Source organism: Glandiceps talaboti, chromosome 15 (assembly GCF_964340395.1).
Source record: "Glandiceps talaboti chromosome 15, keGlaTala1.1, whole genome shotgun sequence".
Classification (NCBI taxonomy): Eukaryota; Metazoa; Hemichordata; class Enteropneusta; family Spengelidae; genus Glandiceps; species Glandiceps talaboti.
Genome location: NC_135563.1, coordinates 6,837,923 through 6,864,421, shown reverse-complemented (window position 1 = coordinate 6,864,421; position 26,499 = coordinate 6,837,923). Strand labels below are relative to the sequence as shown.

The window sequence follows — 26,499 nt, the reverse complement described above, 5'->3', positions numbered from 1 at the left end:
TATTTTATTAGATTAGCACAGCTCGTCTTGTTCCTGTAAAATATAAGAAAACAAAAGCTTGTGATTAATATGAACTGATGTGTATGCTGGCTCTAATCATAGGAGCGTGTAGTTTTTCTTAGATTCTTGTTTTCCTTATGTATAACAACTTTTGACTATAATTTCTTACCTGTGTGTAATATCTACTAGTATGGAGATTGATACATTTGTAGCAGCATTATTCGTATGACATTTTCTTAAGAAAATGGCAATCTAAAAGAATTACGTGCCCCTGTGGCTATAATCAGCTTGTCGATGTAGTCTCGGTTACCCAGACTTGCTGACTTCAGCTCCCCGAGCAGCCATGAAGTGAGCCATCAGCGGCGAGGCTGGGTAACCAAGATTACTTTATATCAACGTTGTTTCAGATAACGGTGGAACTCCAAATACCCATGGCAGTAATTGGCCTTTGAAAGGTAAGAAGGCTACATTATGGGAAGGGGGCGTACGAGCCGCAGGATTCGTGCACAGTCCTTTGTTGAATAACGAAGTTCGAGGAACTGTGATGAACGACTTGTTTCATGCAACCGATTGGTTCCCTACTTTTGTTCATTTGGCTGGTGGAAACGTAGATGATGGCACAACAAAACCTCTGTATGGTATCAACCAATGGGAAGCTATAAGGTATTTGTCTATAATCTTCTAAGTAGTAAAATAGGTTTTAAGTTGTAATGTATTAATTGTTGTTTCGAGGGTGGATCGAGGGCATCCTTAAATAAAAGTGAATGCCACTCCAGGAATGAGAGACATTTTCTTAAAGGTCTGGAAATATACGCTCCTTGAACCTTGATGCGCTCCCCTCCCCCTGTTCCAGCATGCTGATCATTTCATTTATACTTTTTAGTTTTAGTTTTAATCATGTGAGAACTGGTACAAATGTTTGTGTTATCACTATTAAAGAACACCACTCCAGGAAATAGAGACATTTTCATGAGCAATGGGTTCTGGGGAGTCATGTCATAGTTTTCACTGACATTACATGTGATTTCAGAGAAACATCAATTGTGATCAATACTGTTGGTCACATTGCCTCATGGGGGCAGCAGAACTGTTGATGCAATGGTTGAACAATGAATATTCATGAACCCCAAGAGCCTATTACCTGCAGTGAAAACATCATGAATTATTTATTATTCAACTGCATACACATTTCTGCTGACTCCCTGACTTAACCATTTCAAACTCAAGTGGGTCAGTTGAAGTCATGCGCCTTCCTCATGGACATACCGGGTGTCGCTATATATAAATAAACTTATTCAGATTATACACAGATTATACACACGATATGTTGAACAATATGAGCAGGCAGGACATACAACTTACAAGCATGCTGAGGTGCCCTCACTGTGGTAACAAGTGCTCAATGTGAAGATGTAAACAGAACAGTACATTTGTCATTGGTGGTACATCTAGATCTAATCTGTATGATACAGCTGTGTGTCGTACGCGTGCCGCCCTACAGCCAGCACTAAGACCGATGAGGGCGTATTGAACAATATATACTTTCGGGCATATACTTTGATATGTTTCCGATCATCTTATACCAATGAGCCAATGTGCATATACAATGTCAAAACAGTAATGGCTGACAGTGAAGGATCATGAGAAAAACTAAACTAATGGAGGAAGGCCGTCATTGGGCAATCCCTGAGGGCGCTAATTCACCCCAATGAGAAACCCACTGGAGCTTAACTGTGTTAAATATTCATATAATGGAAAACTGATACCATTTCATGGTTTTATATTTTGTACACAGTCAAGGAACTAAATCTAAAAGGACGGAAGTCTTGATAAACATCCTGAATAAGGCAACATTTGATAGAGATTTTGAAACTTACCAGAGAGCTGCTATACGTGATGGTGACTGGAAATTGTTGACCGGGTCTGGTGAGTTTACGTCTTTTCATTTTAATCAGGATAGAATTGTAGACTTAATCTTAAAACACCGATTGCAAGAAGTAGTAAAGAAAACCCATCTACAGTATTCAAATAAGAAAACACAGCTAGTCGCACAACAAACAGTGCCATCTATCATACACTGAACAAGAGTTGATGGTTTGCAGTCACCAATAAACAGCTCCATCTATCAGTGAACAAGGCTTAGTTAGCAGTCACCAATAAACAGCGCCATCTATCAGTGAACAAGACTTAGTTAGCAGTCACCAATAAACAGTGCCATCTATCAGTGAACAAGACTTAGTTAGCAGTCACCAATAAACAGCGCTATATATCAGTGAACAAGGCTTAGTTAGCAGTCACCAATAAACAGCGCTATCAGTGAACAAGACTTAGTTAGCAGTCACCAATAAACAGCGCCATCTATCAGTGAACAAGACTTAGTTAGCAGTCACCAATAAACAGCGCCATCTATCAGTGAACAAGACTTAGTTAGCAGTCAATAACAGTAAACAGCGCCATCCATCATAGAGTGAACAAGACTTACATTGAGCAATCAATAGTAAACAGCGCCATCTATCATAGGGTGAACAAGACTTACAGTGAGCAATCAATAGTAAACAGCGCCATCTATCATAGGGTGAACAAGACTTACAGTGAGCAATCAATAGTAAACAGCGCCATCTATCATAGGGTGAACAAGACTGATCAACAGCTGTCAACAGTGAGAAATGCCATATATGATAGAGTGAAGGGTATTTCAATGAATGCAAAGTTGAGATATGCATTACCGATACTGATGAATCAAGTTGTTACATATTTATTTTTTATTGTTTCTTTATTTAGGTCAAGGTGAGTGGTACAAACCAGATGAATTTAAGACTGGATATATACCGCACAATTACGAAAAGGGTTCCAGTGTTCAGCTTTACAACATTGCAGATGACCCCTTGGAGGAAATTGATCTTTATAAACACAGAAGGGACATTGGGGACAGGTTGCTGGCCAGATTAAAACATTTACAAAAGACAATTGCAGCACCTCCTCCAAACCAGACTGAACCAGAAATATGCCATGATGATAGTTTCTTAGGACCATGGGCATGAGGTGGTCATTTTGATTTTGAAATAGAGTCAGTCTCTCTGTCTCTGTCTGTCTGTCTGTCTCCCTCCCTCCTCCTCCCCCCCCTCTCTCTCTCTCTCTCTCTCTCTCTCTCTCTCTCTCTCTCTCTCTCTCTCTCTCTCTCTCTCTCTCTCTCTCTCTCTCTCTCTCTCTCTCTCTCTCTCTCTCTCTCTCTCTCTCTCTCTCTCTCTCTCTCTCTGTTTTGAATTTGTTAAGCTAAGGTATGTGATCAGTGACTGCAACAGAAGTGTCCTGTCAAAACAGTGGAAAATCCCTTATCATGCATCTCTCTTTAACCAAAAAATAACCACACACACACACACTGCACATGCTATCCATCCATTTTCCATATTTCTTTTCTCTGCATATCCCTTGCTGTTCCTTCTTTGTGATTTTTTCTGTCATGAAATAAATTTCAAGACAACATATGCAATGGTAGTAAAGAGTGTCTGAAGACTGTATTACTTGAACAAAATACAAATTGATACAGCTGTTTGTCTTGCTTTAAATACAAACAAATAAAACTAAACAAACAAACAGACAAACAAGCACAAAAAGACAACAATTTTGTTTGTATAGAATATGAAGTTTTACATTACAAAATCAAAAAATGTATACAGGAACAAAATGTACAAATCAAAGTATACAAGTTATTTTTTTTGCCATCAAATTTTGACTATTTTCATTCTGTACGAAAAAAAGACACTTTTTACAACAGTTCAAAAATTCAGAGAGCTGACAGAGATGATTTGTTTTGTTACACAGAAACCAGAGAAACTAAATGCCAGGCTTGTAAAGAAAGTCCTGACTCGTACGTAGCAATATTATTGTTTAATAATGTTATACAGTTATCTTGTTTCATGTTTCAATAAAATCGTTCTCTCTGCCAAGTATATGAAAAAAGTACGGCTACAAAGCAGCCACTTGTTAAAGGCACTACAATCCCTAAGACTTTGTGTTGAGTGACGCTAAATGTTTTAATGAGGCTTCAAAAGTAATCACAATATCATTTTCAAAACATCAACCGTGAAACTTAAAAAAATGGCACACACAAACCTAGAAATATGGACAAGACTGCAGTGGTGTGGAACTACTTTTTCAATCATGCTAGGGAGCTAAGAGTCTGGCTCCCTAACTTTTAACCAAATTTAGACCCCTGATGACCATAGTAGGACCAATCCACTTCAGTTTTCCAAAGGAAGAGTAAAATTCAAATATTTAAAAGTGGTCATACAGATGGGGACGATGTATTTATTTTGGATTTTTAATTGACAAAAATAACTTTACTATGTTTTTCTTTTAAAAAAATGCGAAACAACACAACCCAAGTCTATATTTGTAAATTGAGTCAAAATAACTCAAATATGTTTAGAAATCACTTCCTGTGCATGTTACAGCAAACTTTTTGCATACGTTTTAGTTTTTAGCAATTTATGGAGTCACAACTGAGAACTTGGTTTATGTTGTTTGGCACTGTTTTTTCCAGGTACAAAAAAACAGTAAAGTTGTTTTCTTAATCAAAATATCAATTTAAATAAATACCCATTTCTGATTCATATGAGCACTTTTAATATTTGTTATCAAGTTGAAATCTACAAAGCAGACTTGCTGTGTTCGTCAAACATTATACTATAACTGCTTACTATGTGTACAAGCATCGCAATGTTAGATTAATTATAGAAATTGATATATGTGCATGAAAAATCTGTAAATTTTGTTTGTTTTATGAAAGTGAAGTACTAAGAATATTTTCTTCAGAACATTGTCTCTCTCTCTCTCTCTCTCAAAAGTTATCAATTTTATGCAAGCAAATACTAGTAAAATGATTAAGTTGTTTAACTTCTGAATCAGTCTGTAATGTACGCCCTGTCAGGGCGCCCTCATACAATGGCCAACCCATTCTTTTGGAGTGAAAGCTGACTGTGGTTTGAACATTGTATCTTACAGACTACTTTTGCATTAACTCACAGATCAAACCATAATTTAGCATGCTGCACTATATAATGTGACACTCTACAAATGGTTCAACATAACAGTGACAGTTCTGAGTAAATATTTACAATGGGCAGTTTTATTAAGTTTGTCATTTAAAAGAATAAGTGTAGCAAGAGATGGCATGGAGTTAACATGAATGAAAAGTATGTAGATACGTCTATAGACTGTAAGATACATCATGTTGCTCTGTCCTAATTAGCGGCCAGCTCTATTGATCTATGACCGATTTGTGAGGGCGCCCCATCACGGCATACACTACAGACTAGTAGATACGTCGGAGCTCAAAATATTACACCCTGCATTGAATCACAACACTTGTTAGCCACTCTTTTTGCTTGGAGGAACACTGAAAGCAAGTATTTCCCACTAAAGTTAAATGCTACCTTTCTGTGGAGTATATACCAAGTAAATAGTTCATAATACAACCAATGCTTTAGTATGATGAGATTGACACTGAGGACCATATTACAGAAAATGAAATGGTAACAATTAATGCATGGTGACCCAGGTATATACATACTCACAAGATCAAGGATGAGAAATTCTCGGTATCTGAAATGGCATTTTACCACCTAGGTGCGTTACAAAGATGACAATCATTGAATTTCTTGGACGACATCAAGATGTGCTCCACATACTATGCATGAATTACAAGAGATGCATGTGAGCAGAAGGTGATCTTGTTCTATTTTGACCCTTTAGCATGAGGTAAAATGCCATTGCAGGTACTGAGAATAAATCAACCTTCTTGTTCTATTTTGACCCTTTAGCATGAGGTAAAGAGCTATTGCAGATACTGAGAATAAGTACAACCTTCTTGTTCTATTTTGACCCTCTAGCATGAGGTAAAATGCCATTGCAGGTACTGAGAATAAGTACGACCTTCTTGTTCTATTTTGACCCTCTAGCATGATGTAAAATGCCATTGCAGGTACTGAGAATAAGTACAACCTTCTTGTTCTATTCTGACTCTCTAGCATGATGTAAAACGCTACTGCAGGTACTGAGAATTTATATAACAAGTTCATTCAATAAGGAAAACATAGGGTAAAAGGTACATGACTGAGATATGGTTAATCTTCATTTATCATAATTACATTTCATAATATTTGGTTTATTGTACAATTTTAGAGCAGACTGGGATTATCAACTGGATTCCATGTTGTTGGTTTTCAAAAAAACCCCAAACCTAACATACAAATAAATGAATACTTTAAAGATTACAATACCTGTAACCTCTGAGATTGGTATATAAGTAGCAACCACTCCATTATCAGCAGATAACTAGCAACCACTCCCTAGCAACCAAACTACTATCAGCAGATAACTAGCAACCACTCCCTAGCAACCACACAACTATAAGTAGATAACTATCAGCCCCACTGCTCCATATACAAAATATAATATACAATGTGCTGTTTGAGAATCATCCTTCGGAAGTGTCAAAAAACATCAACATGATCTAGTCATAGACCGTGTAGGGTTTATGATCTAATTGACCATGTCTTCCTTACTTAGTGAGGTGTTACAAGCCTCCCTGTGTACAAGACTAGGATGCACCTCATACGGGGGGAAAGGATGGGGTGCTGTGTAGCGAGTGGTGATGGAAGTAAAATCTGTGTAAGTTTCAACCCCCGACCCCATCCTTTATATATGTACACATGTTAAAGCAATAAAATACATAGAAATCAATATTTCTGGTGGCACCATTTCTATGATAGAATATCAACATGAAATTACATTGGGCATTAAAACACAAATTGGTGTTCTGTAGGAATGTACTCCACATGTGGTAATAATACATCTATATAATTATGTATTGTTGCAAAGACGTTGGAGAGAGACTCTCTCTAATGTCTATGAATGCAGTAGATGATGTATCCATATTGTACATAGCCACTGCATGGTATCCTTGTGTATGATCTGAAAGTCAGACACATTCAGATGAATTCTGAAGACACACTCTTACTCTGTGAAAACAATGACTAATTCCTGTATGTACAAGACTTTAAACTACTCTTTGTAATACTTTGAAATAGTTGACAAAGTTCATAGCTTTGAAAGACTTCGTGACAACAATTTGAAAGTAATTAAATACCACAGTATAGAAGTTACTGTAAATCACAAGAGAATGACCAGCAGACCTTTTTTCAACTTGCCATCAGTCTAAAACTCTAGACTATGTAACTTGTTTGAAAGCCCTCAACAAATCAATCAAAACAGAAGATAAATCTGACATATATAAATTGATAGTACAATGTATATCATCCGTAGACATCAACATGGAATGTCTGTTAGGGCGCCCTCTGTTGATCAAACACTATAATGTCACAGCAAGGAAACAGTCACTGAAGACTTCATTATGAATTAAATTTGTTTTTTCAAAAGGAAACTCTTTATACAGAGACCAAAGATATGTATATCCATACTAAGCACTCCAGATAAAGCATCATAGTATTTCTTAAACACCCTCCCCCTCACCCCTCATTCTCCTCACTGGTTAAAGCACTCGCAAATCAGCAAACAATTTTGTAAAAGTACTAATCACAAATTATTCAACAAGTAATGAATGAAGTGTAAAACGCATAACACTAGAATGGTTAAAAAACTCTCAATTATTAAATGATCAGTTCTAACATTTCAACACCTACAAAACAAGGTCAGAAACAACAAACTTTCACAAAACTACATAATTTTTAGGTGCAAAAAACTCTTCTTGCGTGTAATAAACTCTATGAAAGTAGTCATAAATCTATGCTTACATACATTCTCCAAACCTAGAAATGCATGAAAAGTCAAACTGCGCCTAGAGTACTTATAGATTTGCAACATCAAAGCCAAAGTACGATAAAATGAAAACAAATAACAACACATTAGACATTGCAGTAAATCCATACACAGCTACATTACAAATGTTACCACTTGAACAAGTAGAACTTGGAAATTTTTTTTTAGTGAATTTCAGTCTTTAGTTTTGGAGCACCATGTTAAGATTTAGTGCAACATTTTTGAGCTCTTTTCATCCAGCATTCCTCGTAGTTTCAAAAATACAACACGAGAAAGAGTTTTATATGGATCTCGAGTTTGTGAATTTTTTGATTTTGTAGTGTCATAAGGTCCTTGCCTCTGATTGGATGATAACTGACAATGTGATATTATAAATTGTCCTTGGTTAGGTATTACCTGGTCATGTGATCACATAATTTGTTTCTGAATCTTACAAGATTCGTTTCATGGGTTAGTGTTGATGTCTATGCACAAAATGGCTCATAGAATCGATGTGATTTGATAAATCAATTTGAAACAATGAAAAATGCTGGATAATCTGCCCCGACTACAGTGTCTATTTGTCATGGTTAACCAGACTACTACGGGCTCTGATTTCCACTGTCCCCAGAGAGTCTGGGAGAATCTGTGGAACATAAAATGGCAACTGTCACTGAACTCAGACAATTTCTTATTGGATTAAAACAATTCCTTAATTTTCAATTTTCAACTTTGTATATATTTTACAGAAATCATGTAACAAATTTGATGAAAATTGTCTTTTAGAATTTACTAAAAAATATACTCAGTATGAATTGCCACTTTGTGATTCACACCAAAGGTCATGTTGTGACTCAGCGTCTCTGAGCAGCCATCTTGTTCCAATTACTTATGCCACTTTCTCCCAGGGGGTGGGAATACGAAGCAGCCACTGGCGGTAAGTCTGGGCAACTAGACTTCAGTACGGTTGTGCCTACTGAGGTAAAACTGGCATCAATTTGATAAAATGAAACAGATTTGATAACTTTTTCAACATGTGAATCAAAACTTACAATTTTCAATATTTCCATGAAAACATTATCAGCTCAAAATGAACATTTCACTTTCCAAGCAAGATAAGCACTATGCATATTTTTAGCATATTTATACAAAATGAGTATAAAGCTAAAACGTCTATGTCCTGTAAAGACTATATTGCTCTAATCTGATCTAGGTGTACAAATTCACCTATTCCACTCATACATCAGAAACACTTACACTGGGAAAAGTACAAGCATTGAAGTTAACATGTAAATAGTTTCTCTTTAATCACTTAATTCTGATTAAAATTTTGGAATGCCTTATGATCGTTTACTTTCAATCCTTCAAAATACATCTATCATTGGTCAATCAGTCAATTAATCGATCAATCAATTTTAAAATTTCCATAAAATTTATAACATTAAACAGATGAATTTCTGTTGTTTTATTTCTACAAATACTGTATATAATTCTGAATTCATTCTTTCCTTTAATAAAACCTTGTCCTTGCAGGTTAATTTTTGTCAAATATCCATTCAATTCATTTAATATTCACTGCTTTAATTTGCCTAAGCTAAAAATCGGCAATTGATTGTGTTAGATAGACGAACTTTATATTTTGTTTTAAAAGAGACAGATACTTTGTTGTACTTTTAACAGATAAATTTGCGAGGAAAACAAATTGACTGCTCCATTCATATGATGGAGACAATATGGTAATTTATAACTGTACACTCCTTCCAATAGCAGAAAAGTGTTGTTACTTTCAAATGGTCTTATAAGTATATACTGACAGTGTGATGCAAGATTACACAGAATGGCATCATTTCTCATTTTTATTTTAGCAAGAGCATGTGTGCGCATGTATGTGTATGATGTACATATATGTGTGAGTGTGTTTGTATGTTTGTATGTATGTATGTATGTATGTATGTATGTATGTATGTATGTATGTATGTATGTATGTATGTATGTACGCACACATGGGTATACATACATATATTTACAGCATGTGTGAGTGTGAGCACACCTGCGTCTGATGTGTACATGTCTGTGTCGTTCACTGTCCTTGCTACACACATATGTGTATGTTTATGTGTATACATTCATGTATGCGCACGATGTGTGTGAGTGTATGGGTTTACGTGTGTGAGCACATCTGCAGGTGTGTGTACATGTATGTGTCACTGTCCTTCATAAGATGTGGATATTCAAAGCATGACAGAATCTAATGCAAATTTCAAAAAGAAAGTAACCATTTTTATAGGAACTTCATACTTGAATTTCATACACATTAATATCAAATGAATACCAATGTCAAGTTTCTTATCCTCCCAAACTTAGTTTTGTTTTCAAAGTTTTGAAATGAAATACAACTTCCAAACTATGAGAAATGTTGTTATCCCTTGTACTCCACATTGAACACTTTGTCCTCACCCAGTAATACTGTACGTCAGAAGCCTTCCACATTATACTTACTGCCTCACTTTTTTTTAATAAGATGAAAATGATCAATTCATGAACTTACTATTTTTTTGCAAGGGGGGGGGGGGGGGGGGGGGGGAATTGCGCAAATCTTTGTTATCAGTGTTTTTCGATAGAATCTAGATCAAGATCTAGGTCGTCATGATCAAGATGAAATATTTCATCATCTTGATTACAATCCAGACCATCACTGGGCTTCAGAGATTCATCTTTTGTACTTGCATCCCTTTCTTCGAGGCTTCCATTCGCATTTAATTCTTTTGTAGGACTTGACGTTGGGGTGATCATCACACTAGACAGGTTGCTGTCACATGGAGATGATGCTATTGGCATCAGTCCCAGGAATTTGTCAGGTTCTTTGAACAATGTTGCTAAACTTCGGGAATGTCCAACAGTCTAGTAAAAAATCAGAACATTTACAAAATTTATCAATCAACGTTCGTATGAATATCATTCATAACATCCCAATACTCTTGGCTGTTAATAGTTGAAGCAACAACAATTATATGGATGTATGTGTGTACGTGTATGTATGTGTATGTTTATGTGTGTGCGTGTATCTGTGTGTGTGTGCACACACATGTGTGTGTATATGTGTGTGTATGTTTCTGTCTGTCTATGTTTGTAAATTAATACATGGTCAATGATCTACAATTGTATCAAAATTTCTTCGCTGACGTCGAGGAGGTCAACTCATTGTGTTAAATGCCTGCTAAATTACATTATACCAGTATATTGATGGTGCAAATGGAGAGATCTGATTGGTCAATACATCAAACTAACATATCTAAAATAGTGATAGATACACGCGACTCTATAAGTGGCTTTGAATGAGAATAGTATAGTTATTTTAGGTTTTGACCAGTTGACTCCATGTACTCACTGATGCGTATATATGTCGTCAACTTGTCAAAACCTCAGGCTATACCATCCCCAGGGGTTGGTTTATTGCTTAAACACTTCAGCAATAAGTTTTAATATGTTATGTTACATGTCTACATTTGTATACATGTACATGTAGCTTCAGTTGTGCTCATAGAAGACTGAATAGGAATTCAGTAAATTTCCTTTTGCTGTCACCAGAGGGTGCTCTTCACCAGCTGGTCCATGGCTTATTCATTATAAGACAGCTATATTAATGACACTGACAAACTTGTACTATTAATTCACCCATAGTTATTATCCTAATTTCATAAACATATCCGGCAAATTTATAACACTTTTATCATACCAATGTTACGTTGCATTCATGGAGCTTCTGTACTTGTATGATATTTTTTCTCAATGTGTATTATTCATTAACGAGATATGATACAGCTATTCTGTAGCTTTCTTTGGAGGCAATCTATGCCTTGTGTAGCCACGCAGGCACCACTTTGTAGACATCTACAGACAACAGATGATTTGATTTCATTTTATCTCATTGTAAAAATGAATATTTGATGTTGACAAATGTCGCAATCTACATTAAGAGACATAAAGGAATGCTTCAAGAGATCGACTCTTTTCTCTGTATGTTTATGAAAGAAGATATTCTTTTTCTCGTGTTATGAAGGAACCATGGATTGATATCAAATTAAAATTTTATATACACGGAACACATTACCAATTGCACTCGCAGTCATAATATGTAGAGTTGAACAAAAGAAACAAAACAGCGAACAAGAGAAATACCATTTTGATATTTTGCTTGGTATTAATGATAGCTAGCTACAGAGTAGTTTGAGCTTGTTACCAATAAATTGGCCAGGAATGTCAAACTCAGCATCATCGTACCAAAATATGGCTTTCAGTCACACAAATACAGTAAAAAACACTTTGCCATATTACAGCTAAAATGATGTAGGCTCGGTGTTTCACTCATAGGACATTACGTTTTTGACACAGAGCTAGACATATTTCAACTCTACACTAACAATAACAGAGACACAATAAACACAGCATTGCTATTCTTTCACAGAGCCATAAAAAACAGGCTTCTCATGAAAACATTACACATGGACTTTATCATTTTAATGGCTTAATTGAATTGGTTTTTTTTTCTAATTGATAATCAACATTTCAACTTGACTACTTCTACATCCCCTATGTGCATGGCACCTATGTAATTGTTTCTTTTGCAGTAGAAGTTGTCTGAGAGTGTGTCAATATCATGTCACATGAGTGAAGCACCAACCCTACACCATTTTCGCTGTAATGAAACCAAGATAAAGCCTGAAGGAAAAAGCATATATTGACAAATGAATAACACATACATTTGTAATGCATATAAATCCCATCAACTGAGGCAAATTGGAGTTAAAATATATATGTATATATAACAGAATCAAGCAAGATACACAGGAGCTGTTACACAGTGTTACACACTGGTGCAATCATCAGCAACAGCTCCTAGCACTACATGCCGCCTTTTCTTTTGCATATATGAGCTCATGTTTTGCACGGTTATCCATACTCCTACCCTCCCTGTTATTATCTTTACAATATACACCACTACTTGACTGTTGCTATGGGCATAGTCTTGTTGCTAGGCATATTTGCATACATTTTTCAAATGTCTAGTCAATTGCCAAAGTATGGCTCGATACTTATTCGGTATTCAACTGTGCTAAAAATGAGATGTGAAGTTCTTTTCACAACAAAGGGCCTTAGGCAGAATTTTTATCAAAGTAACTGGTGAAAACTAGTTTGGCACACAGAGTTACATTCTATTTTTGTTTTCAAACCTTTTATCACGTTTGTAGAGCTGAAACAAAATGTCAATGCCTTCTCAGATAAAGTCGCTCGTTTAAACTTTGATTTGAAAGACAGACATGTGACAGCTATCATTCATCTATATCATTGCAAACCCCCCACCCCCCACCCCTCGGGGAAAAGAATACAATATGTATTGTGTATGCAGACAGCAACATGGTGCCAGTTGCATTTAGATGAATATTTACACTGTAAAGTTAGAATCTACTTGACTGATTACAATCAAATATGTCCATATGTTTGATCAAATATTGTCTTTTTGATTCTGTTTTCAAGTTTCACTTGTAATCCATGTAATATTGACAGTTCTGCTGACAGATTTTACAGTTCTCTGTAAAGAGATTGGCATTTCTATTAGAAATATTTGTATTCACAGTTAACCGTAAAATGAAATGCTATTCATGCGATTGGCATTTTTTTTGAAGGTGAACTTATGAATTACTTCTAATGGGAAGACGGCGATCTGTTTCCAAATCACCTCATGTTGAGTGACTTGATTGTAAATGATACGAAAAATATGATTTCACAATACACAGGATCTCTCTCACCTTTCTTTGTGAGATCTAAAAGTCTTTGTAGATCTACATGTAAGCCTGCATGATCATACATCTTTTCCCTCTAATTTGCATACTGACGTATGTACGTAAACTCATCTATCCAGGTCAATTGATTACCACTTAAGTTTGAACTTGGTACCTCTGGGTGAAATTGCATCCTCATTCAAAAGCTTTAAAACTCAACTGAGTCCCTGATCACATGATCTTCTGATGACATAGGGATTTCTTTAGAAGATTGTCGCTGTCCTGGCCCCCTCCACTTTACTGCAGAGTATCTGCCCCCCCCCATTCTACTGCAGAGTATCTGGCCCCCTATCTGCCCCCCCCCCCCCCCCCCCCCCCCATTCTACTGCAGAGTATCTGGCCCCCTCACTCTACTGAAGAGTATCTGGGTCCAGATCAGTGAAAGATTGTAGTGAACTCCATTCTTGTTCAGGCCTAGGTTAGTCACATGTCTATACATGGCCTCCTTAACCCCTCTCTCAAACCACCATGGCTCGAACTCCAGAATTTTGACATTTTCGAAGTCAATATTGTCATTCGGTACAGATATATTTATGTGTACTTGCATATCAGTGAACTAAGCATTTTACTTTGACAAATTCCTCAATTATTAAACCAAAACTAAACTTCTGACATTGCAAGTGTTTTTTTCGAAACTTTTTGTCTAATACACACATACATCTGCCTAGACACGTACTTCGCCATGCCTTTAGCAATAACGATAGCAACGCCGAACCTTCAGTTCATCTGTTCTTCAAAAAACCCCATGATATGACATCATTTTATCCCTATGCTGGGTAATCTTTTTTTCCCAATAGTTCTTCTATATGATATTTTGCTAGGAGCATCATTTGATAAAAGCATCTGCACAATAGAAGTGCTTGTTGTTAGCTATACAGGCTGCAAGGCATAGACATGATGACGGCAACTATGGAGACAGTTCTCTCCTCTCTAAACAGCATAATTCAATATTGACGAACTTGAATGTGACCTCAGTATGGATTCATTACTCTTTTTTTCAATCTGTTTCCTGCCTGGCAATCCAATTTCAGCTAGTAACATCCAATTATTTCTGCATAGAAAGTAAAGCTTTTTAATCCACTTTAATGGCCTTTTCCTCTTTCTTCTGTTTTTTATGTTCAAATGCTTTCAACTTCCATAGTTTTGACCTATTTCTATAGTACTAAAACTGACAGTAAATGTGGTAATTTGACATGCTTGTTTTTGTATGTACATGGATTTGTGAAAATGCAGACAATTGCTGTTAATAGACAGAGAAAAATTGCCCAAGTAATAAAATATAGCTATAATACAATTGAATAAAAACAAAATAAAGACACCATAATTATACATGTAGATTAAGGTACAGTGCATACTCAGCGACCAATTTTAACTAAAAATCAAAGACTTGTAATTTCTCCAAATTTTGCCATACGAAAACTTGTTCTCGGTTCTTTTGCAATAACAAGTCTTCATAGAAGACACAGCCCCCCCCCCCCTCCTCAAACACTACAATGTGTCTGTGATAGACAGAAATTGGCCTGATGTTGATAACTGACCCTGAAGGGCAAGGTCAAGGTCAAAGTCTCAAAAGATAGCTTGCATCTGATAATATGGGGGTAGACACTTCAATGGAGTATCTGTGTATTACAGTATTTGAGTTATGCAACAAATATTGAATTTTAACTGCAAATATGGCTGCCATTTGGTCAAATTTGCATACATAAAAAAACTAATTGATGTGCATATGTTCCATATGATATGTGACCTTTGTGCAACATTTGAAAGAAATTGGATGTTGCATGTCTGAGAAATGACATATCATGGAAAGATGCACTGATGGACAGATGGGCCCATCACACTATCCCTCCACCTTTGGGGGCTAATAAAAGAAATGTGAAGGTCCACCATGTTGTTTTCAAGGAAATTTCACAGTATTCTGTGGCCATATTGGATTCTATTTTCCCATAGAGTTAACAGAGTATTCGGTGGCCATATTGGATTCTAAAATGGCTTAATTTTGAGAATGGGTTGAGTTTTCTCAACCAAGGTAAAAGCTTAAGATTTTTATTTCTGAAGTGCATATTATATGATAATTCAGAATTTGAGTGAATTCACCAAATTTATAATTTATTCATAGTGACAAGGTACCATACATCACTCAGTGATATTTTCCTAAGCTGAACAAAGGAAAATATTGGCTAATAATGAATACATGTATCTAATTGAATAAATGGTAAATATCATGTATTCCTTAGCTATGTACACTGTGACTGTCAAGTCTTGAGTAGACCAGTTATTTGTAATAACGCCTAATTGTGTCAATGGCATATATCATTATGTACCTGTATTTGTTATCTGTGTACGCACTCTTAAATCTTCCTTTTCTGCCATGAATATTTCATGAGAATTACTTTCTTGAGTAAATTAACAATATTAAATGACCAAACATTTAGACATTAAAATTTGATAAATGAACTTTCTAACATCATAAAAGACACAATATGGAGGACATTAAGCAATTCATAATACCGGTACTGTATATCTGCCATCATTATTTTCATACATTTGTTTACAACAAATGGCCTTTTTTTCTTTCTTAATGTTAAAATGTTTGCATGATATGGTACTATATAGCAGACAAATTTCCATTTCCCCTAGCATTTCATGCACACATAAAACTGTTCGTATTAAACCATGATGTATAATACAGGCCTCTGTTGTTCCAACATACTTTGCAAAGTGTTATTAATCCAATTAATTTGTTAACATTCCAAGTTGTTAACAGGTTCTGTTTGTCCATGGTCTGATGTCAGCAGCTGTATATGTATTTTACAGATAAATCAACATGTACCTAATTAGATACTGGTGATGTCTATGTATTAGTATCTATTCACTTGTTGAAAATGGTGTCTGAAGTTGGCCTACATGTATCCCTTTAAACAACCTAACATACAAACAATATGCATCTTCAGTTAGCACCCATTTGCAACATGAACTTACAGAATATACAAGAACGCTATCATGTCATCAATTAGGTTGATGGCGAATTGCTAGTTTGACATTTTCTTGTGGTACATTTCAGCTAAATGTCAGGATCATCATGACGTCAATTCCAGAGTTATTCTGCTGAAGCTCCCTTTAAAAGATTTCATCCAACATGACAGTACTATCTATTAGCTTACTTTTGACAACATTAAGTGATGACGTGTGACACTTATGGTGGTAATGAACACATACATAATGTATGAAGAGGTGAGAGTTATTAATGCTTGGAAGAATATATGCCCTTTATAGCATTTTTCTTCGTCATTCAGTTTTGCCACGCTGTGGTTTGCTGTGTAAATTAAAATGACACTTTTTATAAATTTCAGAACAAGTTAAAATTCTTACTGATTCTTTTATGACACCTGCATGTACATTGCATGTTATGATTTCAAAGTATTAACCCAAGGCAAACGTCACTCCTGGAAATAAGAACATTTTTGTAAACTTTGTGTTTCAGATAGTCATTTTATGACTTTACATCACATACATGTACATGACGTGTAATTGCTGAGAAGTGCAGAGTTGACACTTGTTCCACATTCATTGTTCAATGGAGTATCAGCTCGAAGTGGCCGCATAACGGCTCAATGACTAGTACACATGCACGTCCTATATACTATGCGATTTTTTGGGGGGTGGTTTTACCCAAGGATGCATTGCGGCGCAATGACTATGCATGGCGCATTCTATATGTTATGCGCATCTCCACACAGAGTGCGCTATCTACAATATCATTATCAGACAGCCGGTCACAAATGAATCTACCCTGTGCGAGCTTATGGGCTTTGCCTAGTTATGATATTACCTTCAAATGCTACACTCATTGAGTATTTACATTCTGCTGTTACACAGGCATGTCTGCTGATTCTCAGGAGTCAATTGCATTTCCATGGCAAGGACCCAGCTGAACAATGACAAGTTTCAACTCAGTGTTTCTCAGGAATTGTGTGCAATGTGATATAACATTATGAAATGATTCTCCAGAACCTAAAGTTTTATGAAAATGTCTTTATTTCTGGCAGTGGCATTTCCCTTTAACTATAAGTACAAATACTATCTTAGGATATGTTCCTTTCAGAGGCAGAAGTCTGTATGTACATGTACCACAACTACTCAAAATTTTACAAAAATCGTATATTTCTTTCACAAAATGATCATTAATACAATTATCGACATTATAACACTTTGAGAACAGTGTGGAAAAAAGTGCTACGTAAAGACTAACATGATTAAAAGGTACTGGAAAAATGAAAGGGAAGACGGAAACTGTTATTTCATAAATGTCAGTAAATGTTCACATTCTGCTGTTAGATATCCAATTACTGAGAGAGATGGCTACGATACACTTACTTAGTAGGTATAAATAGACCCACTGACAGCTTGGTTTTTGTATGGAGTTTATGAAGAATACAAAATACATGCACACAGCATGGAATATTTCCAATTATATAATCTAACATTAATAAGAAACAGCAAATTAAAGCACTGGCTTGTTCAATCAAATATACATTGACAATGTTATCATTAGTGTGGCTGATTTAATGTTCAATTCTAATAAAGTATCAATCTATGGTTTCGGTGTTGTACACTAATGAATGCCAATCATTCATATTTGAATCACCTCCAAAGGACTTTAACCCAATCTATCATCAACATAATTGTCAGACATTTTTCTCAAACCTTCTATTTTGACGACAGTGATCTCATTAATCCCAGCTTTGCTCTCTGTTGACTAGTACTGGTTTAAAATGAGCCAACTGATTCATTGCACTTCAACAACTTAAAGCGTATTACATCAAATGTCATCGTTTTAATATCAAGAATGAAGATGACATTTGATGTACTAATATAAGTTTCTTCTAATTAGCTCTTTTAATGTTACAAGGTACTTCTGGCATTACATGAAGATAAAACGTCACTGTTGCACTGTTATAATATACGCACAAGCTGATCTTTTATGCTTTCATGAAATCTTTTAAAACTACTTTTACATGTAAGAATGGAAGATAGAATGTAGAGAAATGAAGCAGAGATTTACGATTACATATCCGAGGAGGAGGTGCCTTCTTTTACATGTAAGAATGGAAGATAGATTGTAGAGAAGTGAAGCAGAGATTTACGATTACATATCCGAGGGGGCGGTGCCTTCTTTTACATGTAAGATACAGACATGAAACATAGAATTAGGGTTACATAGCTGGGGGGGGGGGGGGTGACGTTCCTTCTAAAACTACTTTTATACACAAGATTCCCTAAGTGTTAGGGTTACATATGAGGGGGAGAGGGAGGGTGAGGGGTGGGGTTCATTCCCAAACTATTTTTAACCTGTAAGATTTGCAGATGAAGCATAAACTTTAGGGTTGGGTGGAGGGTTCTTTCCCATTCGAATATCCATGGAATTGAATACAATAAAGTGTATTCACTGAATTTCATAGAACAGTGGAACTCAAAAATAGAGTGTTTCCGACATGGGGAATTTGAACCCAAATGGATCGTGATGTAACAAACAGGGTAACATTATAATGTTAACATTATACATTGACATATCTATTGTCAAAACCATGGCCAATTCAACAATAACATTCTTATCAAATATGGTCTGTGCATATACAAAAAACTCATAACACCAGTTGTAGTCTAGCTCAAATTGAAATATTTGTCTCCTGTGATTAGTACTGACAGGTTGACAAAGACAGTCATTTTTGAATTGCTAACACAACAACATGAACTATAGAGTCAATAAATCACATTGTAAATCCTTTGAGGACCACATCTGAATATCAAACTTAAATCAATACAACAATACATGGGGTTTGAATGCTGGTTTTGTTCATCTTTGTATTTAGAGTCTAAAATCAGCATGAACAACAGACAGTTAGGCTTAATTAATGTGTTCTTTTCTCTCCAGTTCTCTTGTTGTTTTCTTTTCACTTTTTATGGATGGAGTTTAACGAAACTTGGTTGAAAGACTGCCATTGTGACAAGAATGGATTGATTTAATTTTGGTGGCATTCTGATTTCAGATATTAATTTTTAGTAAAAACTTGATTAAATCAAGTCATGGTATTTCAAACTGGCATCAGTCATCAAGTTCCAGCAATTGAGGGCGCCCTTCTTTAGTTTTTGTTTCGTATGTGGCTTTAAAAGTAGGTGAGCTGCCATTATTGGCAGGTGTGTCCTCTGAGTGACCTTTTTATGTTTCCCTTGAATTCATTTTCTCGAAAAAGTTATTTTCAGTATACATTTAAATGATTGTGGATGTACTTGGACCTTCAATGTAATTTCCCAATCACCAGACTATGTCTAGTAAAATATTCAACCATAGTTCCAACGACTAATATAAGTGACAAAATTGATGAAATGAGAAATATGCTTGTTAATTTATTTTCATTCTGCTCCTGATTATAATACAAGTGAGAATGTGACACAAAACTTCCAATTTAACTCTATACAATAAATAAAACTCTTACCTATATTTAGGAGAGATCTATAAAAGTTTAATCTGATATAACAGAGTGAGATATTCATGATTATTCACGGACATAAATTTCATCTTCAGCAGCCCGCGTGTGATTTCCTAGCTTGTTATATATAAATTGTGCCATCCAAGAATCTCATTTATAATTTGTACTGACATAAAAAAAAACCTAGTGGTGTCTTTGAAACTTGCCCTTGCACTTGGGGAAGTAAAGTCGACATGTATGATGAGGAATGGACTAAGTAGTCTTCGTAAGTGATCGCCATGATGTGACAGATAATGGCTCCAAGCAGTCGCTGAACATGTTTAAAATGATATTGATAGACAGCACTGACAGCATACTTGAAACTAACAAGCTAAACTGTCAATTGATAGATGACATCGTTACGAAATCAGAAATGGACTTATTTAATACACCACCATGGGTAGAGACTGAATACGTGATATAGGCTGCCATTGTAAGTAATCTATGACTGGCCTCATCTACTCTGCGACATGAAGTTCAACCCTAATCAAGATACACTGGTGTCATTACAACCACTGTTAATAATGCATAGTGAATGCAAGCTTAGCTTTCCTGGTTTTTAACAGTTTTCATGATTAGTTATTCATTAGATTTTATTCCCCAATACTTTACTTCATTCGGCTATAGAAAATATGAGTGACTTACGGAGTCTTAATTTGCCGCTACCAGCCAAAGACACCTGAGGATAATGAGCAACTTAAGGAGTCTTAATTTGTCACTACCAGTAGAAGGCTATTTAGTATTCAAATGAAATCAGTTATGATATATTTTAAATCAGCTATGGAGGTCATTTTTTTAAAAATCAGCTGTGAAGGTTATAATCAGTTAAGAAGGTCATATCAAATCAGCTGTGAAGGTCTCGTCAAATCAGCTAGTATGAAGGTCATATCAATCAGCTAATAAGGTCATATCAAATCAGCTAAGAAGGTCATATCAAATCAGCTAAGAAGGTCATATCAAACAGCTAAGAAGGTCATATCAAATCAGCTAAGAAGGTCATATCAAATCAGCTAAGAAGGTCATATCAAATCAGCTAAGAAGGTCATATCAAATCAGCTGTAAAGCTGTGAAGATCATCTTAAATCAGCTGTGTTAGTTATTAATGTATTATCAGCTGTGAAGGTCACATCAGATCAGCTGAGGTCATTTCACAATTAGCGTCGAAGATCATATCAAATCAGCTGTGAAGGTCATGTCAAATCAGCTGTGAAGGTCATCAAATCAGCTGTGAAGGTCATGTCAAATCAGCTGTGACGGTCATACCAAATCAACTGTGAAGGTCATGTCAAATCAACTGTGAAGGTCATGTCAAATCAGCTGTGAAGGTCATGTCAAATCAGTTGTGAAGGTCATATCAAATCAGCTGTGAAGGTCATATCAGGTGTGGAGGTCATATCAAGTAAGCTTGGGTATGGTAACGATTCAATTTTCTATTTTTTTTCTTACACCGACCTATGCATGACCCTAAGTTCTTTGGTTAATTTTCTATGAATGTGTTATCTCATCTTTTAACTCCAGGATCTAAGGATGTCAAGTTTAGGTCAATACATGATTCCCAGAGATGTAAACTCTGGTAGTGAACAGGATGACAATTAACACAACAGTTGGATCTTCTAGTTACAAATTAGCCTTTGATCCCTGAGGTACGGTATGGTTATCACTTACATGGTGGCTAGCCTATAGGAATACCAGCATTCATCATCTGAAATCCGGCATAAAAAATGAATTTTTATTTGCCTCAAGACTAGCTTTTCTCTCCCTTTGCAGGTTAAATTTTCCTTTAAGATGTTGAAGAAAATGGGTTAAGTAGAAAAATTATAGATTTTCCTATTTATAGTTTATAAAAAAGAAAATTTAGTACCTAGTCATAAATTGTACTAAACATTGCAAAGACGTTCTAGAGAAATACACTAAAGGGTGAGCAGCAAAAAAACTGACTCAAAGCAATAAAATTAGTATACAGGATTTATGAGAACACGTGAGGTATTTCCAACAGTGCAATACATAACAATATTTCAATTTGAAGAACTGGGCCATGGTTTGGTATCAAACCACTTTCTTTTAGTGAGAATATTAATCACACAGTCTTTATTACTTTACTCTGTAAGATATGCCTATCTGATATATTCACACATACATATATGTCACACTCCATGGTAACAGAACAAACTGGGCACATTTCCATGGAAACACAACAAACTGGCCACCTCGCTATGGTGACACAATATATTGGGTGTATCGCTATGGCGACACACAAAAAATTGGTCACATATTAATTTGTGACACAACAAACTTCACATCTCTATGGGGAAATAACAAATTGGTCACATTGCCATGGTGATATAACACATTGGTCACATTGCCATGGTGACACAACACATTGTCACATTGCCATGGTGACACGACACATTGGTCACATTGCCATAATGACACAACAAACTGGTCACATTGCCATGGTGACACAACATACTGGTCTTATCTCCATAGTGACATGCTATTAAACTGGTGACATCTCCATGGTGACACAGCAACCTTGTCACATCTCCATGGTGACACAACAAGCTGGTCACATCTCCATGGTTACACAACAAACTGGTTGTATCTCCATGGTGATACAACTGGTTGCACCTCCATGGTTACACAACAAACTGGTTGCATCACCATGGTGATACAACTGGTTGCACCTCCATGGTGACATATTTAACTGGTAATATCTCCATAGTGACACAACAAACTCATCATATATCTATGGTGACATAAACTGGTCATATCACCATGGTAACACAACAGACTGGTCACATCTCCAGAGGATAAACTAATTTAGGACACTTATCCATTCCCTACAGACTATTTTCTGTCTGAGTGATTCCATTATAATCACCTTACCATCTGTTCCTACAGGTTGCTACTTTTCTCTACGTGACATGCCTCACAAAACACCCATGTTTCTCTGACAAGACAAGTAAATCTAATTTTGTTAAAACCGATATTCCACTTCAAATCTTGTAAGGACTGAATTTTACCTTTAAAATTGTAAACATAACATCAATGGTATTGGAGCAAAGCTGGTTATGCTGATGTAAAAAAAAATTCATATATTATCAAAAATAATCAACTTAAAGTTTGTTTGCAGTCTTGATCAAAATCCCATTTTGACTAACTTATATTTGCACTGATAAGGCCAAAATAAAAAAATAAATGTTTCTCGTCAGCATGCGCATGAATCACTTAATTACCCTCGCATTAGTCTTTTTTTGTGTGTGTCCAGCCCATCCAGTCTGCAGATTCGTGGGGAAACACCAAAATAACCCTCCCTACTTCAGTGAAGACAACTGCATATATTGTGGAAAGTAATCTCAAATTTTTGCCGACATCTCATCAGCATTATGATGGCTATTCTACACGTGACAACAGCCCATTGTAGCACACACCCCTGATGATGCTGATGATCGATGAGATGTCAACGAAAAGTTGGGATTTGCGTCCAAAGAGATCTTGTGCGAGTGGGAATTTTCATTTGAAAAAAATGAACAGCTGTTTGCCTAAAGAATTCCCTATTAAAATTGACTAACAGTTGATCTTTGATTATCAGTACTTACCAGGTATTGTTTATTGTGAGTACCTTCTATTCCACATCTATCGTACGAAGTCTGAAAAATACAATATGGAATAAAACAATGTTAGCTATTGTACCATGATGATACCCACAAGCCAAATTAAACAAAAAAAATATGGAATATATACTCTGGTCGTTCTATGTCATGACAACACATGTCTATGTCATGACAACGTGTGTCTATGTCACTACAAATGTAGTTCTGCTAGCTGTGTTTGAAATACGAGTCAAAACATTCAAATTTGTCATTACTGTGCCCGATATTTCTTTGAAAATACTGGTGCTTGTATAATTATGTTATTCTCCAATATTTATCTTCATTCAGCTGGCAAATACTTGTGACCCTAAGGATTTGTCATTACACATCTAGTGGCGGGGGTGGGGTGGGGGGGTGGGGGGTTACTTTCTTGTAAGCCCTACTATTGAGGTCAGCAAAAGTCATATCTAGACCATAAAGGATTCATCATATACTCAATAGAGTATTAAAACACATTAGAAAACATTATTTTGCTATTGTTGGAGAAAGCAATGGTTCATTAATTTACACAACTGACCTCATTTGATTAAAGTGTGTCTGGGTAAATAATTGGAGGAAAAATGGGAGGGCGCTGTCTCCCATGGGATTACAGTAAGGGATGATTGCACAATGTCATACAAGCTTAATAAACAAACATTTTTTTGGGTTCGTTTAGGCCAAAACTCCCTCTCTTTCCCATAAACGAATGCTCACAAGTGCCACATTGACATGTTTTTGTATATACGAAATTCATTTTTTATAGCTTGTGTGACATTGTGTGATCATCCCTTACAATGAGCAAAAGTTGTAATGTTGTGGACTTCATTCTGTAAGTGTAACAATCGATCCAGTATAAGGATTTCAACTCCCATGTATTATTTTAATACATGTAAGGGACAACATCTTTACAATGAGATAAACTTATTTTCACCACAGGATAGCTGAAAGAGTCTTGCATGATTACATTAAAAGTGTGTCTAAATTAATGATTATCTGATGGTATTTGACTCGTTTACAAAATTGAAATGTCACTTTCAATCCATTCATCACACAAAACACAGTCCTTTTTCTCTATGCATCACTTCAATGTCACTTTACATTCTGGTAAATTAATTGGAAAAGGAAAGAGGTAGTTCAAAAACCACCCATATCCTGTCAACCATGCATAAAGTGTAACTACTATAAAAAAGGGCCATTATTATAAAACTACTTTCATGGTAAAATATGTCAAGATTGGTTATAAAGTGTTCAAGGAATACAGCTAGAATGTCTCAAAATATATAAATATCTTCTTTGCTGTTGCCAAAACATATGGTTCCTTTGATCAGATAAGTAGTTTTCAGGAAATCCGCATGGAAATAGGGTTTACAAGTCTGATGTTGTAGGGCCAACAGGACAATGATCTGAAGTTCTTAAAAGAGGAACGCCACTCCAGGAAATGAAGTCATTTTCATAAACTATGGGTTCTGGAGAGTCATTTCATGATTTTACATCACCTTCAATTACTTGCGATTTCAGAAAAAACATCAAATTGATCTTGTGTCTTTATAGGGTATCTTTGCATTGCATCATGGGAGTCAGCAGAAATAATATATTCATGGTTGAACAATGAATATTCATGAGATGTTTTACACTGAAGGGTATAGACACATCATGAAATTACACATCATCAAGCATAATTTATGAAAAATAATGGCAATTTGGAATGGTTTCCTTCATATTTGTGCACCACAGTATCAGCAATGCAGACACAGGTTGTCGTGTATTTACATGTAGAACAACCAGAGGGTATATAATCCATATTTTTTGTTCAAAGACAGTAACTTGGCTTGGGCATGGTATAATGATTTTTACACAAAAACTTTGTCAACATCATACAACTATGATTGACATACTGTTTAATTTAAATATTGCCTTAAGTTGCTTTTTTTATTTTCTTTCTCTAAAGATTATTCTCATTTTTAACATTCACAATATTCTTCAGAAATAATTAGAGTTGTTTGTACACCTGGTTGCCTGTCTTTACCAAGATCTCTACAACAACAACAATGTTAGTACATTTATTACCAACTTAGCTTCAGGGTAAGTTTCTTCCTTATTTTTCTGCAGATTCTTTTTCATTTTTAATATTTACACTTTTCATCTGAATTAATTATGGTTATTTGTACACCTGGTTGCCTGTCTTATTTGAGTCTTGACAACAACACTCTCCATTCATACCTGGAGTTAGCTTCAGGGAAGATTTTCACTCACTCAGTGATTTACCGTACAACCAATAAATTGTACACCAATCTAGTTGTCACAGAACAGCTTTCAGAAAATCCTCATACTTGAATCTCATATGAAACCTTGATAGAGACAACTTAATTGAACCCACAAGCTAGAATTCAGGAAACTATTTACAAAGAACAGTGGAAAGTAGGCAGAAAATTAACAAGACCGCCATCAATCTAACGATGAATAATTCAATAATTTTCATCATACAAAGGATATTTTCGTCATTAAATCTAATTAAAGTGCACTCTGCTTTCACTACTGGAATTGACTTTTAAATGGAGTTGTAATTTGTCACTTGTCACTCTGTGTACCATGGCAATGGTGTTTTTATATTCAATTAAGCCTCCAGCTAGTTTTAAGGTGTATACATGTTAGTTCACTATAAGGAGGAATGAACTGCTA

The 26,499-nt window shown here is 35.7% G+C and overlaps 2 protein-coding genes across 2 annotated transcripts in view; one reads left to right on the top strand and one right to left on the bottom strand.

The window, feature by feature from the left end:
• LOC144446895 (arylsulfatase J-like) overlaps positions 1-3,041 on the top strand; it is an 8,491-nt gene extending 5,450 nt beyond the window's left edge. The window contains exons 5-7 of the mRNA XM_078136740.1: positions 408-663; positions 1,796-1,926; positions 2,782-3,041. Of these exons, the coding sequence (XP_077992866.1) occupies positions 408-663; positions 1,796-1,926; positions 2,782-3,041 (647 nt within the window). The remainder of the gene's footprint in view (positions 1-407; positions 664-1,795; positions 1,927-2,781) is intronic.
• A 7,353-nt stretch (positions 3,042-10,394) lies between these two features.
• The window catches only part of LOC144446613 (protein FAM53A-like), a 69,647-nt gene continuing 53,542 nt past the window's right edge, over positions 10,395-26,499 (bottom strand). The window contains exons 5-6 of the mRNA XM_078136419.1: positions 23,788-23,838; positions 10,395-10,719 (exon numbers count right to left, since the gene is read on the bottom strand). Coding sequence (XP_077992545.1) covers positions 10,423-10,719; positions 23,788-23,838 — 348 coding nt within the window. The 3' untranslated portion in view covers positions 10,395-10,422. The remainder of the gene's footprint in view (positions 10,720-23,787; positions 23,839-26,499) is intronic.